Genomic DNA, 20,685 nt, shown 5'->3' on the forward strand with positions numbered 1-20,685 from the left:
TGAAGTAATAGTAGTAGGAAAGTAATAGTACACTGTCATAGATTTTAACCTTAGCTTTTTGGCGGAGAGAGGAGTCCTTACCATTAGATTTTTTTTATAGAGAATTTAGAATTACTCTAGGATTTTTATAAATAAGGTACTAGAAGAGTAAAACCAAAACAACAACAAAAAAATCAAAACAGGAATTTAATTTGGAGTGTTGACTAATATAGCGCTGTGCTTTAAGGCAGCATTTCCTAAAATGGAATGAGATGTTAAAAAATATGCTCTGTAAACAATTCCAGATATTTAGTAGTCTTTACAGTTGTGAATGTGTATTGTGATTCTCTAGAAGTGGAAGTGTACTGTGAAATGTTTTTCAACTTTACTGTTCAAGGAATTCTTATTAATTAATACTTGGCTTTATAGACTAGTAATGCAACCTTCTTAATTGCATTGAAGAACTAGATAGTTTGCCTTATGTTATATAGTATAAAAACATGTTTTCTTGTTTAAATGGAGATTCAAGAATTTTGTTTATTTATGTCTCAGAGGACACTAGTGTTAACCAAAAATTCAATCTGTTGGCACAGCCTCAGTTTTTATTGATGTACTTTATAAGCTCATTTCCAAAGAAAAGCCATTTCTAAATTCTTTAGATATGTTATCAAGACTGGTAGAGATACCTACAGTTACATGTGAGAAGCATTCAAATTAGAAGCTTATTTTCTTACTTTTTAGAATTGGATTATAATTTAGACTAAGCCAAGAAATTAGAGTGATTTTAGAAGGAAAAAATATCTTGAGAAGTTAGAAAATTTAATATTTTTAATGAGCTGAATGTTTTTTGTTTGTGTGTTTGTTTTAGAGTTTTGTGAAAGACCAGTTAGAAGACTGTAGAAAGTTCGATGCAGAGCAATATCTCAAAAATCTGTATGATCTTTATACAAGGTATATTTTTAATTATTAAAAAATAATAGGTCTTAGGCTTAAAAAAGTGAAAATGAAGACATACTCAGGTATTTTGGAATGCAGTTGATCAAATAGCATACTTTTTCACATTAATAAATGCTTGGATCTACAGACTTGTAATGTACAAGAGCAGCATCCTTAATTCATTGACGCATTAGATTTTATGCTTTTCTCCCCCGCAAAAATAAAAATATATTCTCTCACAGTTTAGGAAGCCAGAAGTCCAACTTCATGGCGCCAGCTCTAGTGGAAAGCTTTGTTTCTGTCGACTCTGTGTCTTTTCAACATCTGCAAACCTGGCATTCCCTGGAAATTTTCATGTCTTTGGGCATCGTCCTTCCCTGAAGTCTAGGAAGTAATTAGCACAGGAACCACAGTCCAGAGGACATACTCCATTTCTCTTTCTTCTTTCTTTATAATAGGCCCCTTCATTTTCTGTTATTCATTTATTTATTCTCTTTTATCTTTCAAAAGAGATTGACTCAAGATACAACCTAACCCTCTGTATATTATATTGTTCAGAGCCATGAAGTTAGAGAGATTATGCTGTATGTTATAGAACATAAAATCATGTTTTCTTGTTCAGCTGGAGACACAAGAACTTTGTTTCTGGTTTTAATAAACTAATGCAATTTCATTAGTCTTTATCTTCCTCTTAAAGCTAGTATGTAATTACACTTATATGCTATTATAACCTAAGACACTTTCAAAGGAAATAAAACTCTGGTGGGAGAATCTGCCCTGCACTAAACAAATGGCACTGCTGTTGTTAGAGCTATTATATCAGAAACTTAATTTGGAAGTTTTCCTGTCTCGCCCCCGCCCCCGCCGCCACCCCCATCCCCATCCCTTTTTTCCCACCCCTATTGCTGTTCTTTATTGTCATTACTGGGGAGGATGTTTTTCAAAAGTAACCAACTATAAACTGGAAGTTTATCTCAACAACACCGTCAACATTAGCACATAAAAAAATAAGGAGAGCCTCAAGAAATGGTTTTGAAGGAATGGTGGTTTAATATAAGTCACGTGAAAACAATATTCCTTAGTGTTGTCATTGTACCTAATTATACATTCATCTTTTTCCCCTTTTCCATGAAAGAACCACCAATCTGTCCAGCAAGCTGATGGAGTTTAACTTAGGTACTGACAAACAGACTTTCTTGTCTAAGCTTATCAAATCCATTTTCATTTCCTATTTGGAGAACTATATTGAGGTGGAAACTGGTTATTTGAAAAGCAGAAGTGCTATGATCCTACAGCGCTATTATGATTCAAAAAACCATCAAAAGAGATCCATTGGCACAGGAGGGTGAGTGTATTTGTTAAATATTAGAATCAAAAGTAACAATATTCTGAATTGCCTTATCTTAGGACAAACCGGTCAAATACTATCATCAGAGTGTCCTATGAAGAACTCTATTCTGTTTCCTCTGTTTACAGTGTTGATCAAATTCTGTCTTTTGAACCACTTATTGAAATAACCTAATATAACATGATTAAAATGTCAAATAGAATCCCAGTTTTATAAAGCATCTTATAGTTTCCTGATATCTCTTTAAAATAAGTCGATTATTTTGAGTTATTAAATACTCTATTACTACTTATTGAGATGATTCCAACTCTTAGCAATCCATTAGAACAGGGTAGAACTCCTGTGGGTTTCCCAGAATGTAACTCTTTATGGGAGTAGAAAGCCTCGTGTTTCTATTGTGAAGCAATTGGTGGTTTCCAACTGCTGACCTTGTGGTTAGCAGCCCAACTCGTAACCCACTATGCCACTTCACACACACAATTGTTGCAGTTGTGAAAAAACAAAACACAGCAAATAGTTCACAATTTGGATACTTTGAATTAATTTTTTAATGGTGTGGACATAAAAATATTAAATTATTACCTTAAAACCTGCAGTTATTTGTGTATTAGAAGAAAATTATTTGCTGTAAGTGTTGGTTGTACTTGACTTAACCAACTCAAACCAAATCACTGCTCTCCAGTTGATTCTGACACATGGTAACCAACCCCGTATAAGGTTTCCAGACCTATAAACCTTTATAGAGGCAGTTAGTCACATCTCACAGAATTCTCTGTATAGTAGGTTCATCCTGCGACCTAGTAGTTGGCAACCCAAACAGTGCCTAATTCACAGTACCACCAGGACTCCTTCCAATATCTGGTCCAATTGATTCTAGATGGAGACTGAGTGACGTGTGTGGAGCTCTGTAATAACTCGAGTCCACACACACGAGCATCCTAATCAGATTCTTGTTTCCTAACTTGTCATAAATAATGATAAGGGAAAGGCTAAATTTCGGAATACGAGATAATATCTGTAAGGCAGATATTATCTGTAAGAAATATCTGTAAGGCAGATAATATCTGTAAGAAAATGCAGAAGAAAATCCAAAGAATAATTATATTGTTTTGTTTTAAGGTAATTGACAGCAGTGTGGAGCTATATATTTTAGTTATCACTGTGCAATGTTTAAAGTAGTCTTCCGCCATTGAGCAAGAATTAAATTATCTTTACTATTGTAAGATAGTGAAGAAATATGCAACATATCCAGGTGGCTAAGTATATTTTTAAAAAGTTTTATTTTTAAATAGGGCCATTTATCTAGAATGTTAACTTATTTCCTAACCTTTCTAAGGAAACCATATATATGAGATTTATTTTTCTTAATGCCTATTAAGCTTAAGAGTACTTAAAAATCAAGATATAATAGCATTCTTTTTTTCATTTGTGGGTATGTTGTGCTAGTATTCAAGATTTGAAAGAAAGAATTCGACAGCGTACCAATTTACCACTGGGGCCAAGTATTGATACTCATGGTGAAACTTTCCTATCCCAAGAAGTTGTGGTTAATCTTTTACAGGAAACCAAACAAGCCTTTGAAAGATGTCATAGGGTAAGAGCGATTGTAAATTTTTTTTTATATCTCAGTTGTATGTATATTCAGTTTTGCCTCTTTAAAAAATACAATACTCTCTCAACAGATGCAACTCAGTTTTACAATTAAAAGACTTTGCTTTGAAGAACAGCATCATTTTAGTTATTAGGAATATATTTTAATACAACTTTTGAATTTAGTGTATCAAATAAGAGTTGAAGTCTTAATTTTCAAAAATTTATATTGATTTTTACAGTTGTTTATATTGGTAGACAATAAATAACTAACTAATATGGGTTGGAAGTTCAAGTATACCCAGTGGCACATTAGAAGATAGGCCTCAGCTCCATGCCTTAAAGTTAGTCATTGATAACTCTGTGGAGCACAGCCCTACTGTGACATACCTGGTGTGTCACTATGATTCAGAATTAACTCAATAGTCACTAGTTATACAAAGGGGGCTTTGAAATGTGTGTAGTAAATTTTTATTATTACTTTTAATTCATTTTTCATAACATTTTTGAAATATAAATAGAAAGCAAAGGGCACACAAGCGTAATTTAAAGGAAGTGTAAATTACCAACAAGCTAGTCAATCTCACAATCTCATTTATGATGAGTGACATTAAACTTAAAATATCAAAGCGCCATCTAATTTACATTACGCTGGTGAAAAGTAAGCTTGTCAATACCAAGTGTTGGTAAAGATGTAAGGTAAGGGATTCTCATATTGACGTGAGTGAAAATTAGTAGAATTACTTTAGAGAGTAATTTGCGGAATTCTTAGAGAAACTCATATACATATGACATGTCTAGTGTTCATCATTGCATTGTTATAGCAAAAAAGTGAAAGCAAATTAAAGTGTCAGTAAAGAGAACTGGTAAATTAATGTGCTTATGTACTACTAAAAACTATACAACACTTGAAATCTGTGAGCAAGAGTTATTCATTAGCATGAATACATAGAAAAAATGCATTCTGAGAGAAAAGAACAAGTTGGAAAATATATTCCAAGTAATACTACAATATAAACTTTAAAAACTGTAGTTTTTAAAATCATTTTGTTAGGGTCTCATACAACTCTTAACACAATCCATACATACATCAGTGCACATTTGTACGTTCATTGTCCTCATTCTCAAAACATTTGTTCTCCACTTAAGCCCCTGGCATCAGCTTCTCATTTTTTCCTCTCCCTCCCTGCTACCCCCGCCCTCATGAACCCATGATAATTTATAAATTAATATTTTGTCATATCTTACACCATCTGACGTCTCCCTTCATTCCCTATATACCATCTGTCAATAAAGGCAGTTTTACTTATTCAGTACTGTGTTCTATAGGAGCTCTGATGGTATAGAGATTATGGGCTGGGCTGGGCTGCTTACTGCAAGGCTTGAAGCAACTAGCAACTCAGTAGGAGAATAATAAGGCTTTCTACTCCTGGAAAGATACACAGTCTTGGAAACCCACAGGGGCAGTTCTACCCTGTCATATAAGGTTGCTATGAGCTGGAATCACCTAGATGGCAGTGAGATAGTTTGTTATCTAGAACTCCTGTTGCAATGTTGAATACAAGCTGTCTAAGTATACCACTTACATTATTCCTCATGATGTTAAACCAGTTGCCATTGAGCCCATTCTTGACTCATAGCGAGCTCATATTGTCAGAGTAAAGTCGCTCACATAGATGTTCTCGATCACATTGAGAAAATTCTTTTCTTTTTAGTCTGAGTATTTTTATTAAGATTCACTTACTCACCTCTGAGTTGATGTTGACTAATAGTGACTCTGTAGGACAGGGTAGAATTGCCCCAGTGAGTTTCCGAAACTGTAACTCTTTGCAGGAGTAGAAAGCCCTGTCTTCCTCCCATGGAACCAGCTAGTGGTTTCAAACTGTTGACCTTGTGATTAACAGCCCAATGAGTAACCACTATGTCACTAGCAATCCTTTTATAGGTAGTAACTGTTGACTTTTATCAAATATTTCTTTTTTTCAGTTAATAGGTTGAATGACATTGATGTCTGAATATTATCCTTGAATCCCTTTGGTAATCCTGCTTTGTCATTATGTACCATTCCATTTATATTTTTGTTAGATTTAATTTGCTAACGTTTTATTACAAGATTTTCAACTTGTGTTCATACAGGTACTGACGTACAGTTTGTTCATTTTCTTGTAATGTCTTTGTCTGGTTTTGATATCAGGTTAAGGCTAGCTAAATAGAACAAGTTGGTATTCCCTTTTCTCCCAATTTTCTGGAAGTGTTTTCCATTGTTATCAATATTTCTTAAATGTTTGGTAAAATTCACCAGTGAAATTATTTAATAAACTTGTGCTTTTTTGCATGTGGATTTTTAACCACAGAACCAACTTCTACAATTGATAAAAGGCTATTTAGAGTATCTACTTTGTAAAATAGTGAACTTGGATAATTTGTATCCTATAACCCTTATAAAACCAAATTATGTACTTTTTAAAATAATAGATTACATTTTGAATGAAATGGGGGAAACTGAAGTATTACTGATTTTTGTTGCAATTAGTGGGACACATACATCCCATGGGTCTCTGGGCTTAGTGGGATGAAGCTAGTTTCTTTAAGTTCATGCAGTTGTGAAGTCCTCCACCAGATGGCAGCATGCACTAAAGGTGGGAAACAACTTTCCACTGCAGAGGTAGCAAATATAGGTGAGCACTACCAAGGCTAAAAGATTTGTATATTTCATATAAATTAATGAATTCCATTACCATAAAATAGATAAGATTTTATTTTTAATAGTTTTCGAACCAAACGTTATGCAACCTAGATCAGTCTTGATATCAGTATTTTGTGTCTTCTTTGTTGATTAATTTGGCTTGAGGTTAATTTTATTGATCTTTCATAAGGGACCAACTTTTGGTTTCATTGATTTCCCCCCACCCTGTTGTTTTCTGATTTGTATCTTTCCCATTTCCAATCTTATTTCTGCTATTTCCTTGTCCTTCTAATTTGGATTTCATTTAACTTTTTTTTAGGTAGAATCAGCGCTGAGGTCATTAATATTAGACTTTTCCCCAACATACGTTTTTATTTAGTCCTTTACATTTTCCTGTATATACTGCTTTAGGTACATCCCGCAAATGTGTATATACTGTGTGTTGTGTTGTTTAGTTCAAAGTACTTTCTAATTTTCTCATTTTGGACCAAGGGTGATTTAGAAGAGCATTACTTAGTTTCTAAATATTTGGGAAATTTCCAGATATCATACTATTGATTTCCTTGTGGTCAGAGATCACTTTGTATGATGATAATATCACTTTTTAAATTTATTGAGACTTAGGGTTTTTTTTTTTAATTTTTAAAATTTATTGTGATCCTATAGAGCAGAACTGACCCTTTGAGTATCTAATATTGTAACTCTTTATGGGAGTAGAAAGCCTTGTCTTTCTCAGAACAGCCAGTGATTTTGAACTGCTGACCTTGTAGTTAGCAGTCCAAGGAGTAGCCACTACTCAACAGGGCTAACTCACAGGGTTTCTGAGGCTGTAAGTCTTTATGGGAGCAGGCAGCTTCATCTTTCTCAGACAGCTGGTTTGAATGACTGACCAGTGGTTTGCAGTCCAACACTTACCCAACAGCACCACCAGGATTGATAATGTTCTTCAAAGCGTAACAATGAAAATACATCCTGCATATCAGAGATTTACATGACGATTCATAACAATAGCAAAATTAGTTATGAAGTAGCAACGGAAATAATTTTATGGTTGGGAGTCGTCACAACATGAGGAACTGTATTAATGGGTCGCGGCATTAGGAAGGTTGAAAACCACTGTTCTATATCATTACCAGTTTTCTATGTGCCTCTTCTATCAATTATATGATATATGAATTACGAAGAATGTGGCTGAGAAATCGAATGTATCCTTATGGTTTGTGAAGGAGTGGGTATGTACTGAGCAGTACAGAGACCAATGAGGGAGGGGAGTTGAGAAACTAATGAGGGTGAAAGGTACATTATTAAACTAAAAAAATAAAGAAGGGAGTTGAGTAATGTTATAATTAGTTGATATTTAGAATGGTGCATGAATTTCTTTATCAAATCTAAGCTTTATATAATAGATAAGCATTACCCAAAGAGGCCAAATGAAGGTGAGTTGCCTGTTTAACACCTAAATACTATGTCTTAAACAAAATTGCTTTAAAAATATTGACTCATTTTAAAAGTAAACATGAGGAATGATGTATTTGGTTTTGTTTTTTTTTTAAAGCTCTCTGATCCTTCTGATTTACCAAGGAATGCCTTTAGAATTTTTACCATTCTTGTGGAATTTTTATGTATTGAACACATTGATTATGCTTTGGAAACCGGACTTGCTGGTAAGTATATTTCTGTTATATATATTTTAAAATTATTTTCATCATGCTTGGTTAAGCCAGGTGTATAATAGTTTTTATACAGTCATTTCTATATTTTGAATTGAGATAAGTACAATGAATAATATTTTTGAGCATATATAAGGCAAGGATTTGCCAGGGGCTGAAAGCTATAGAAAAGACACAGTTTCCTCAGTTTATTTATATCCAGGTAGGTTTGATAGGCTATACAATCACTACAGTGAATGACCAAATGTCTTATGATGCTATGAGTTATAAAATGTCTACGGAGCACAAATGAAGGTGAAAACAATTCTTGTTGGGGGGTTTGAGTAATGTGAGTTTTATAATCACCAATTAGTTGTATGTCCATTTGTCATCCAAGTAAACAGCTTTCAGTGGAGCTTTCCGTCTACTAAGAAGGAATAGGCTATCTGCTTCTAAGGAATGGGTCTCTGCAGACCCATTGGAGACTCATTTAGCTACTGAAAACCTCTGTGGATAGGATCAAAACAGTGTCAGTGACTGAATAGAAGCAGAACATTGTCAGATGTAGTGCCGGAAGATGCGCCTCCCGTGTTAGAATGCATTCAAAATATGCTTGAGGAAAAGCTGCCTTGTCAAAGTAGAATCGACCATGATACTGTGGATGGAGGAAGGCCTCCGGGAGTAAAGCCTTTGGGACCTTCCTTTGCTCATGGGGCACAACTCAAAATGACAAACAGCTGCAAACAATTAATAATCTGTACTTGGAATGTACAAAGTATGAAACTAGGAAAATTGAAAGTTGTCGAATGGAATGCATTAAGATCGATATGCTAGGTGCCAATGAGTTGAAATGCACTGGTATTGGCCATTTTGAATCAAAATCATGTGGTTTACTGTGCTGTGAATGGTAGATTCAAGAGGACTACAACATCAAAAAGGATTTATAGATCTATCTTGAACTACATGTTATTTGTGATAATATCTATCCACAAACAAGGAGATACAGTCAATACAATTATTATTCAAATTTATGCACCAACTACTAAAGATAATGATGCAGAAATTGAAGAATTCTATCTATATCTTCAGTCTGAAATTGACCAAATATACAATCAAGATGTATTTATAGTTATTGGTAATTTAGAATGGAGAAAGTTATAAACCAGATAGAACAGTAATTGGAAAATCTGGTCATGGAAATAGAAATGCATGGAGATCACATGATAGAGTTTTTCAAGACTAATAATTTCTTCATCACAAATACCTTTTTCAACAACACAAACTATACTGTCACACTTTTCCAGATGGAATACTCAGAAATCAAATTGACTATTCTGTGGAAAGAGACTGTGAAGAAGCTCAATATTGGCAACTAAAACCAGGCCAAAGGCCAACTGTAAAACAGACTATCAATTGCTCATATATTCAGTTTGAAGCTGAAGAAACTTAAAATATCCAACAGATTCAAAATATGACCTTCAGGCCACCCCACCAGAATTTCACGAACATCTCAAAAACAGGTTTGACACCTTGAACACTAATGACAGAAAACCTGATGAGCTATGGCATGACACCAAAAAGATACATGAAGAAAGCAAATGCTTGTTAAAAATACAGGAAAGTAAGATCAGTGTGGATTTCAGAAGAGATGCTGAAACTTGCTCTTAAAAAATAAAGTAGCTAAAGCACATAGAAGAAATGGTGAAGTCAAAGAAGATTTCAATGTACAGCTCAAGAAGACAGAGTAAAATATAATGAAATTTGCAGAGACCTAGAGTTAAACCAAAAAGGAAGAACATGTTCAGCATAACTTTAAAAGAACTAAAAAAATTCAAGTCTCAAGTTGCAATACTCAACGATACTATGAGTGCTCAGAGAGAGTAAGGGCTTTCTACTCCCTTAAAGAGTTATAATTTCAGATACTCAAAGGGGCAATTCTGCCCTGTCATACAGGGTTACAATGAGTCGGCAGTGACTCGATGCCAGTGAAGGTTTTTATTTCCCTTCTTCTAATGGATAAAATACTAACGCAGGAAGCACCAAAGGAAGGTGGAAACTAGTTGACATTCAACCATTTCAGGAAGTGTAGCATATGATCAAGAACCAAGGGTACTGAAGGAAGAAGTCCAAGCTGCATTGTAGGCATTAACCAAAAACAAAAATGCTCCAGGAATTGATGGAATTCTAATTGAAATGTTTCAAGTTGATGAAGCACTCAAGTAGGCCAGGAAACTTGAAAGACGGCAACCTGATTAACCAAAAGATATCCATATTTGTACCCATTCCAAAGAAAGGACCCAGCCTAATTATTTGCACAAATTATACAACAGTATCTGATATCACATGCAAGTAAAATTTTGCTGAAGATCATCCCACAGCTGTTGCAGCAGCACAGTGAGAGGGATCTGCCAAATTCAGAAGAGGACATGGAATGAGAGGAATCGTTGCTATCAGTTGGATCTTGACAAAGCCTGGAATACCAGAAAGATGCTTACTTGTGTTTTATTGACTATGACCAGACATTCAACTGTGTGAATCTTAGCAACCTATGGAGATAGCCTTGAGAAGAATGGGAATTTCAAAACACTTAATTGTGTTCTTGTGGCACCAGTGCTTGGTCAAGAGGCAGTTATTTGAACAGAACAGGGGAATACTTTTTAGTTTGTGTGTGACATGGTTGTGTCCTGTCTCCATACTTAATCATTATGTATGCAGGCCACATAATCAGAGAAGCTGGACTATATGAAGAAGAATGTGGAAGATTGGAGGGAGGCTTATTAACAACCTGCTATATGTGAATGACACAGTCTTGCTTGCTGAAAGGAGAACTTTGAAGCCCTTGCTGATGAAGATCAAGGACTGCAGCCTTCACTGTGGATGACAACTCCATGTAAAGCAGACACAGATCCTCACAACTGAACCAATAAGTAGCATCATGTCAAGGGAGAAAAGGTTGAAGTTGTCAAGGATTTGTTTTTGTTTTTACATTTTTATTGACACCTCATTCACATACATATAGTTCAAGCATTCAGTAATATCAAAAAGAGTTATACAGTCATTACCATAATCAATTTTAGAACATTCCCTCCCCCCCACAGTTAAATCGCCTTTGTCAAGGATTTTGTCTTGCTTCGGGCTCATGGATCAAATAAATGATGCATCTCATTAGGTAAATCCGCTGCACACAACCTCGTTAGTATGTTGAAAATAAAAGATGGTACTTTGAGAACTAAAGTATGGCTGACCCAAGCCATGGTATTTTCCATTGCCTCATATGCATGTGAAAGTTGGACTCTGAATAAAGAAGGCTGAAGAAGAATAGATGCATTTAATGATTGTGTTGGCAAAGAATATTGAAAGTACCATAAACTGCCAAAAGAAACAAATCTGCCTTAAAAGTGCAGCCAGAGTGCTGCTTAGAGCCAAGGATGATGAGACTAGACTACTTCTCACATACTTTGGACATGGTATCAAGAGAGACCAGTCCCTGAAGAAAGAAAGAAATGCACAGTAAAGTGAAGGGCCAGCCAAAAATGAGCAAGGCCTTTGACAAGATGAGTTGACACAGTGGCTACAACAATGGGCTCAAACAATGGGCTTGTAAGGTTTGGGCAAGACTGTGCAGTGTTTCCTTCTCTTGGGAATCGGGTCACTGTGAGTCAGAACTGACCCCAGGGCATCTAACGAGGGATAACAAGGTTTAGAAAGGAAAATGCTAAGGAAAAAAAAAAGCCCAGAAAGGAATCAACAAACTTAATTTTGCTTTTAATTGTTTAGTTTTACCAGTATTTATAGTGTAATATTGACCTTTCCCCTGAGTAAAATTGCTCACTGATCTCTCTCTGGCTATCAGTGCACATGTCAAGATTTAGTATATCTTCTGTGAAAACCTTTCTTTCCCCCCTAAATCTGTTCATTTTCTTTTCTTTATTAAGTGCTTTCATTGGGGACTCTTACATCTCTTATCACAATCCATACATTCATCCAGTGTGTCATCCACATTTGTACATATGTTGCCATCATTATTTTCAAAGCATTTTCTTTCTATTTGAGCCCTTGATATCAGCTCCTCATTTTCCCCCTCCCTACCCCACCCTCCCTCTCACGAACCCTTGATAAATTATAGATTATTATTTTCATATCTTACATTGTCCTCTGTCACCCTTCACCCACTTTTTCTGTTGTTCATCTCCCTGGGAGGGGGTTATATGTGGATCCTTGTCATCGATTCCCCCTTCTCCCCCCACCTCTCCTTATCCTCCTGGCATCTCTCTTCTCATCGTTGGTCCTGAGGGGTTATCTATCCTGGATTCCCTGTGTTGCAGGCTCTTATCTGTGGCAATGTACATGTTCTGGTCTAGTCCAATTTGTAAGGTAGAATTGAGATCATGATAGTGGGGGTGGGGGACAGTAAATAGCTATTGGAAAGTTGTGTGTTTCATTGGTGCTCTACTGCACCCCGACTGGCTTGTCTCTTCCTTGTGACCCCACTGTAAGGGGTTGTTCAGTTGTCTACAAATGGACCTTGGGTCTCCACTTGGCGGCCCAACAATCTTTTCTATTTCTATCTCATTAAAAGACATTACAGTCTAGAAAGGCTTTCATTGCTTGGTAGAGTAGAGGATCAGGGAAAAAGAGGAGGACCCGCAATAAGATGGAATGACCGTGGCTGCAGTATGGCCTCAAATAGCAATAATTATGAGGATGGCCGTCACTTTTTTTGCATGGGGTTTTGAGTAGGGTTAATTCAGAGGCATGAGTTTCAATAAAAATGTAATGGACTTCAAAAAGTACATGAGATGTATTCTATTACCTTTTCGTTATTTTTGTATGTACTTTTTAAAGCCCCTTCATCTATGCCCTTTTAAGAATCTACCAGGAATTATAGAAGGATCAATATTGTATTAACTCACTATATGAAATAAACAAATGTATATGGGAACCTAGGAGTACTAGTAGTTATCAGGATGGGAACAAGGGAGAGTTTTTCTTAGGAGGCATTACCTTTACAAAATGGAGGAAGAATGATTTGAAAAAGGATAGAATGAATGTACAAGTTGAAGAATATAATCAATGTCATTGAATTGTACATGTAAAAATTATTGGTGTATGTTTTGCTACATATTTTCACAACAATAAAAAATATATTTGAAAAAATTCAGGGGTGGGGGCCAGGGGTGGCCAGACTACCACCTATCAGTTGCTCAAGTCCCCAAACTAGAAGATTCCTTAATTCTTCCTTCTCATCAATCCTGACAACCAGTCAAAACATCCTATCAATAGACTTACACAGTGTAGCTCACATTCACTGCTGTCTTCATTGATGGCACTCCAGTTAAACATCTTCATCTCTATACTGCGTATTGATTGATCTTCATTTATCTGTTCTTGCCTCCATACAACAAGCAGTCTAATTAGCACTTGTTAGTTTAAGACCCTTAAGCTGTCTGGCCTCTTCTAATGTAATCATCCTCATTGCATTTTCCCCTATTGCCCTAGCCACTCTGCAATTCAGTCAACATTCCTAATTCATTTTACACTTCTTTCTTCAAAAATATTAAGTGTTGATTTATTAAAACAACCATTTCTATCCATGGTACATATAAGTGTGTGTGTGTGTGTGTGTGTGTGTAGAAATGTTACTATAAATTGCTTCGGTATGATTCTAACATGTTTATGTGTGTGTATTTGTATCTTCCAATTTTAGGAATTCCTTCTTCAGATTCTAAGAATGCAAATCTCTATTTTCTGGATGTTGTGCAACAGGCCAATACTATTTTTCATCTTTTTGACAAACAATTTAATGATCACCTTATGCCACTAATAAGGTTAGTCAAAATCACTGATTTTCATTTGTATTTCAGTGAATATTATAAGATTTATACTAGATATTCTTTTTAATCATAAAAGCAAAACATGCTCATAAAAGCTTCATACAGGATAAGATGAGGTAGGATAAATGTAGTTCTTCCTCTATCCTTTGCAACCTGGGGTATTTTGGTATGTTAGGAAGGGCAGTATGGTATAAAACTAAATCTGATAAGGTTCTCTCTTTACTTACTGTTAAAATAATAAATTATAACAAACTAAATGAGATTAATCATAAGAATAATTTTTATGAGTAAGCACTAAGCTTTGACATATCTTCGTTTCGATACATATGAAATTTAAAAATATGTGAATTAAATAAGAATGCAAATTCTTACACCAGCTGACCCTCCCATACACTTGTTACTTCTCAGCTGGACTCCTTGCAGGGGCCACAGAGAACTCACAGAAGATGCTTACGATTATAGGGTTAATTAGAGAATTTTATCAGGTTTCAATGCAGGGGAAAAGTGCTCAGGGCAGGGGTCAGTCAAGAATTCTGTATTGCCCACAGGCAGGCCTATCTCTGGCCCTCAGTCATTTGGCCTGCACTCTGACCTTCTCAGGCAATGTCACAACCCTCATTTAGAATTGCCAATAAATGTCCAAAGGGCATGCCTCCCCACTGTAAGCCTCTACTCTAAGGCACTCACTTCTTGCTATGTGAGTCAGCAAACACAGCACTCAGACTTACCCACTCCACAAGTCAGCCTCCGCCTCTGGTCCTGATTACAGTGGAGCTGCTCTGCTTCTGGTCCTCTGGTGTCAACGCTATTTCCTAGATCAAGGATGTCCAAAGGGTGCACTTTACTCCTGGCTCTTCTTTCTTGCTGTAAGTAGTAAGATCCCCCTCCTTGCTTCTAGGATGACTCATTTAATATTTTCCCCCTATTTTCTTTTGTGAAATTATTTTATTGGGAGTTAATACAGCTATAACATTTCATGTTCAGTCACATCAAGCAGTATTAAACCATTGCCACCACAGTCAGTTCCAAAACATGTTTCTTTTTGAACTCTTTGATACCAGCTCCACTTTATCCCTTCCCTCCCCCTAGGATGGCTCATTTTAAAACACATTTAGTCACAATTAACTGTGAATCTGAATCAGTCCAATTAGCATCTTCTTACCCAGACCCATCAGGAAAACGTGGGTCATTCAGGAGTAATAGACTGACTGAAGAGCCATATTAAAGGGCATTACAATGTATATAAACATGTTTGACAAAAATTTGTTTTGAAAGGAAGTCTTGTAAAACTGACTTTTTTAAAGAGCTATTTTACCATACAACAAAAATTCACATAACTATTAGAGTTGCATGTCTCTTAATGTTTTTGGTTTTTCTGACATTTAAGCAGTATTCTCAAGGCAAATATGATCAAATCAGATTTTTTTCTTAATTTGGATAAATTAGTTATAGCTAGATTGACTTGGCTTTTAGTCTCCAAATTTTATTCTGAAGGATTTATTATAATTGGTGATATGGTGACTTTTCTTACTATTATACCAGATATTTTAGGGGCTTTGATGGCATGCATAGTGGTTGGGTGCTCAGCTGCTAACCCAATGGTTGGTAGCTCAACCCAATGGTTGAGCAGTCAAAGACTTCAGTCTGAAAAATTACATAGGGCTGCTATGTTCTGTCACATGAGGTCATTAAATGTTGAAATCAATGTGACAGTACCCAACAACTGCATATCAAGATATTTAGTTATAAAGGAGATAAATAATGTAAAAGTTTCAACTCAAATGTTTACAGTCTTAAGGAATATCCATCAAACATGATAATGACAAATCTAAATGTTCTCTTCCTTCTTTGTCTAAATGGGTTCATTGTTCTTAATGTTGAATTGAATCGGGCATAACTCGCTGCCAGAGAGTCGATGCCCACTCACAGTGACTCTGTAGGACAGGGGAGAACTGCTCCTGTGGGTTTCCAAGTCTATAACCCTCAGAGCAGATGGTGGATGGCTTTCATTTGCTGACCTTGGGGACTATAGGGCCCACTAAGGGGGGCGGGTAACATGTAACCCCTAAACCCTCAGGGCTCCAGCAAATTGGGGAATAAGGACAACTAAATTACTATTTATATGCTGCTTGGATTTGGGAGGAATATTGAAATAAATTTGTATCTACATGCACACCCACTTCTCACTTGTCAACATAATACATTTCAGAGATCAGGTCATTATGTGAAAATAGAGGGTGACCCCATCAGATCACAATTGGAGCATGATATACTGCTCCAGGTATATACTGCCAGGTTTTGTTACCGACAGTACCCAAACCACTGAATCATGGCCCGCCCAAAATGACACATCTTAACCATTATAGCCAGCTAATTCTTGCCTTACATTTCAACATTCATTACTGCCATATGTGTGTCCTCAGTGCACAAAATAGTAGATTTTGGGGGGTCATAGATGTCTAGAGAACAAAATCAGTGACACACACATTTGTGTATATGAAGGATCTTTGTATCAGGAAACATTTCATATCGAGGAAGGGTTCCAGCACTGCCCAACTGAAGTCCATGGGGAGATGCTGGTCAAAGCCCTTTTCCGACTCTAATAACTAGGCTGATGAAACAGAAGCGGAAAGCAGGGAGATCAAAGACCTGTGGGTGCAGGCACATGGATCCAAAGTCGGGAATATGGTGGGACACCAATCACTCCCAAGGGCACATGGAGTCGCCCAGGAGGCAGATACAGAATCCCAGCAAGCAGGAAAGGAGAAGGACGAGAGAGAAATTTTCACCATCTCTTTCTTTAAAAAGGCCGCACCCTCCAGGAAGAATCACCAGGCTACCCCTTGATGGACAGGTTGGATTCCACCCAACATGTGCCATCAAGCTGACAAAATGTTGGACAAGATAGTAGGGAGTAAATGTACTTATAAATGTATGAGATTTAAAAATATATGTGAAGAACTTTTAGAAATTATGACTGTCAATAATGTGGGTTCTTTCCTTTAAATATTAAATAGCTCTTCTCCTAAGTTATCTGAATGCCTTCAGAAGAAAAAAGAAATAATTGAGCAAATGGAGATGAAATTGGATACTGGCATTGATCGGCAAGTTGCTAACTTTATGTTTTCTCTTGATTTTTCTTTTCAACTGTAAAAGTACTATGATAATAGCAATAAAGCATTTTTAAAAGGAAAAAATCTTAATTTCACAATTTTACTCTAACAGTTGAATTTGCTTTTATATATTGCTTTTATTCTCTATTAGAATCTTATTAGATTACCACATTTATTATTTCTGGAGGTAAAATTGTTTATATTTCATTTTAAGCCATGTTCATATGAATCCCTTTTTGTAAACTTCCCTCAATACACACAACACCCTCACTCACACATAACACCTTGAAAAAATTGGCGTGTAACATGATTTATTTTTAATGATTTTAATTATCTGAAAGTAACATATTTAGTGGGTGTAAACTCTGAACAAAAAAATTGTTACAATGCTATTGCCATCAATTTGGGGCACTAGCCAAATATGTAGCACATACTCGTGAATTTATATTTGTTAATGATGATAATAGCTATCATTTATTAAGTACTTTCTAGTTGCCAGTGCAAAAACCTTTTATACAAAAGGGTTTCCAAAAGTTCATGGGGAAAATGGAGTTAAAAAATCGAATTTTCCCACAAAATTCTTTTAAATCCTCCTGTAGTAATCTTTCATATTAAGTAGGAACCACTGTTTTCATTATAGGTGATTGAAAGCTTAAAAAGTAATTTTGCAAGATCAGCCATGCTAAGCTTTGGGTATTTCTCGTTTGTTTGATGTAATTCTTCTACTCTTTTTTACTCAAGAATGCCCATTTGAATTCGTGGTAGTGATAGTATTGTTATGAGAAAAACTGGGGATCCACTCTAATTTACAAAAAATAGCAAATAATTTTTACTTCATTATTAATAAGAAAATGGTTGTAATTCCCTTTCTAAATTGATTTCAGCACCAAGAGAACTACTTTAAAGTATTTTAATAATAAAGGGGAAAAACAGTAGAATAAAACTGGAAAAAATAAAGATGTTATAGAATTTTTTATACTAGCCTACTGAAGACTTTCATGCATTTGAGAATCCTAAAAGCTGATCTTTCCCTTTGTTTTTGGAAAGTAGCACACTAGATTCCATATACACCAAACTTTATTTACTGTATATACTTGTGTACAAGCTGAGCTTTTCAGCATTTTTTTATGCAGTTTTTGTGGTAAGAATTAGGTGCCTTGGCTGGTACTCGGATCAGCTTATACTCGAGTATATATGGCAATAAATATTTAAGCATACCAACAATATAATCATCAGTGCCAAGAAGCATTTATCAGGAGACTTCAAAGTGTGAGGGGATTATGTAATCTTTTAATTATATTTTCCCATGAAGATTTTGAAGCCCCCTGGTACTTTACAATATCTAAATCTTTCCTATTGAAAACTTAAGTCCATGTCTTCTAATGTTTTACCTCAGAATAGCGGGAAAAAAATGTTTTTTGAGATAGGGAATTTGGATATATTTTACTTTTAGAAGTAATGAAGTATCTGTTTTCTAGTTTTATCTATAACTTGGATCATTTTCCCGTCTTTTTATACATTCTACACATCTCTGCATTAGCGCACACGTCAACAGCACAGTGGTCTCCAGAACACTCTTAAATGTCAGCCTCCCTTTCTCCCATATCTGTGTGTCATAGTTCAGAAGGAGCACTCGGCATTCTCCTGCAGCTATGTCGATATATTGACTAGTACTCTCATAATATTAGATCCAAACACTTGTCTTTGAACCTCACATAATCTAGTTACACCATAGTATTCCTTTCTGGACTGTTGTTTATTAAACATTTGTGTCAGTTTGCTACATCTAATTGAGGATTTGTGACCCTGGCTCACCACCTTTCTTTTAACTTTAATTCTCAGGTTATTTCTACATCCATCACCTCATCCATTCATTTTCTTTATTTTTATTCAACAAGCATAGGTATTCCTTAGGCTTGAGCCTAAGTGTTCCTCTCTCTGCCCACGACCTCCTCTATAATTCAGCTCCTTAATTCTCCCTGTTCCTAGTTTCTGGTCTCTGCGGGCTTTCAAGACTTTGATGTCTTCATTTGCTGCCAATCTTTATTAGCCTTTTCCTAACTTTACTTCCTTCATTGTTAGACTGAGGTCACTTGGCCCATTTAGTGATTTATCCCCTTGTTAGTACCTTAACATTTTTTTCTTCGACCCACCACTACTTTAGATGTTAAACTCGGAGTCACTGCAGCCTCTTCTAATTCCCATAGCTGGATGGATGGTTGTGGTGGAAGAATAGCCCTCATTTCTCCTCGGGGTCTTCAGTACCTCCTGTCCTTCCTCCTGCATGTCGTTCGATAGTGAGCTGCCTGTTCTTTACCATCTTTCCACCTTCCTAAGCATTTTCTGTGTATCATTTTGTCTTTGAAGATCCTTAGATGTTAAGGAAATAAATTAGTGTAAAGTGCCTGAGATCTTTACTACTGTCGTAAATGTAAAGTATTATACAAATGAATCTTTGTGATCTTACTTGAGCAGGAAGATAAAGCTGAGAGCTCTTTGGTGTCTGTTTTAAAATGTAAGCCTTCCATTAGCACAATGTTCTACGGGGATATATTTAATAATTTAGTGTGATAATATACTGTACATACTTTCATATATTTTCAATATTTTCATATATACTTTCATATATTTTCATATATACTTTCAATAAAGACTGAGTTGGCTGTACACTAAGCCAATTTTTTTTTCATGTATGTTTTTTTTAACATTTTATTAGGAACTCATACAACTCTTATCACAATCCATACATATACATACATCAATTGTATAAAGCACATCCGTACATTCTTTGCCCTAATCATTTTCAAAGCATTTGCTCTCCCCTTAAGCCCTTTGCATCAGCTCCTCTGTCAGCACATTTTTAATGCAGTTTTTGTGGTGAAATTCGGTGCCTCGGCTGATATTCGGGTTAGCTTATACTCGAGTATATATGGTACATAGAAATAAAGGCAAATAACTTAAAGGGATAAAATATATTCTATTCCCCATCCTTTAGAACATTAAATTGTATGATTGGACAAATGAAGCATATTTTGGCTGCAGAACAAAAGAAAACAGATTTTAAGCCGGAAGATGAAAACAATGTTCTGATTCAATATACTAATGTAAGTTAAATGATTCCACTTGTTAGTGAAAATAACTACTTTGTTAATAATTTTGTTGACATTTCCATTGTTTCAATGGTATTAAAATATTTTTAAATACCTAGAGATTAAAGAGAAATTGCATGTATTTTTTATTTAGTTATAATGGTAAACACTTCTATATAATAAGTATAGAAAAATTTTACAGGCCTGTGTTAAAGTCTGTGCTTATGTAAGAAAACAAGTGGAAAAGATTAAGAATTCTATGGATGGAAAGAATGTGGATACAGTTTTAATGGAACTTGGAGTACGCTTTCATCGACTTACTTATGAGCATCTTCAACAATATTCCTACAGCTGTATGGGTGGCATGTTAGCAATTTGTGATGTAGCTGAATACAGGAAGTGTGCCAAAGATTTCAAGGTACGTTCTAATAAGTATCAATCTGGTAAATAGATTCAAAAAA

General features: G+C 35.6%; 1 protein-coding gene across 2 annotated transcripts in view; it reads left to right on the forward strand.

Moving 5' to 3' along the window:
* EXOC5 (exocyst complex component 5) overlaps positions 1 to 20,685 on the forward strand; it is a 171,062-nt gene that overhangs the window by 148,362 nt on the left and 2,015 nt on the right. For both annotated transcript variants that reach the window (XM_075531821.1, XM_075531822.1), the window contains exons 10-17: positions 848 to 930; positions 2,051 to 2,260; positions 3,710 to 3,857; positions 8,095 to 8,203; positions 13,896 to 14,016; positions 17,040 to 17,126; positions 20,131 to 20,239; positions 20,427 to 20,642. In XM_075531821.1, coding sequence (XP_075387936.1) covers positions 848 to 930; positions 2,051 to 2,260; positions 3,710 to 3,857; positions 8,095 to 8,203; positions 13,896 to 14,016; positions 17,040 to 17,126; positions 20,131 to 20,239; positions 20,427 to 20,642 — 1,083 coding nt within the window. The remainder of the gene's footprint in view (positions 1 to 847; positions 931 to 2,050; positions 2,261 to 3,709; positions 3,858 to 8,094; positions 8,204 to 13,895; positions 14,017 to 17,039; positions 17,127 to 20,130; positions 20,240 to 20,426; positions 20,643 to 20,685) is intronic.

Source organism: Tenrec ecaudatus, chromosome 14, assembly GCF_050624435.1.
Source record: "Tenrec ecaudatus isolate mTenEca1 chromosome 14, mTenEca1.hap1, whole genome shotgun sequence".
NCBI classification, from domain to species: Eukaryota; Metazoa; Chordata; class Mammalia; order Afrosoricida; family Tenrecidae; genus Tenrec; species Tenrec ecaudatus.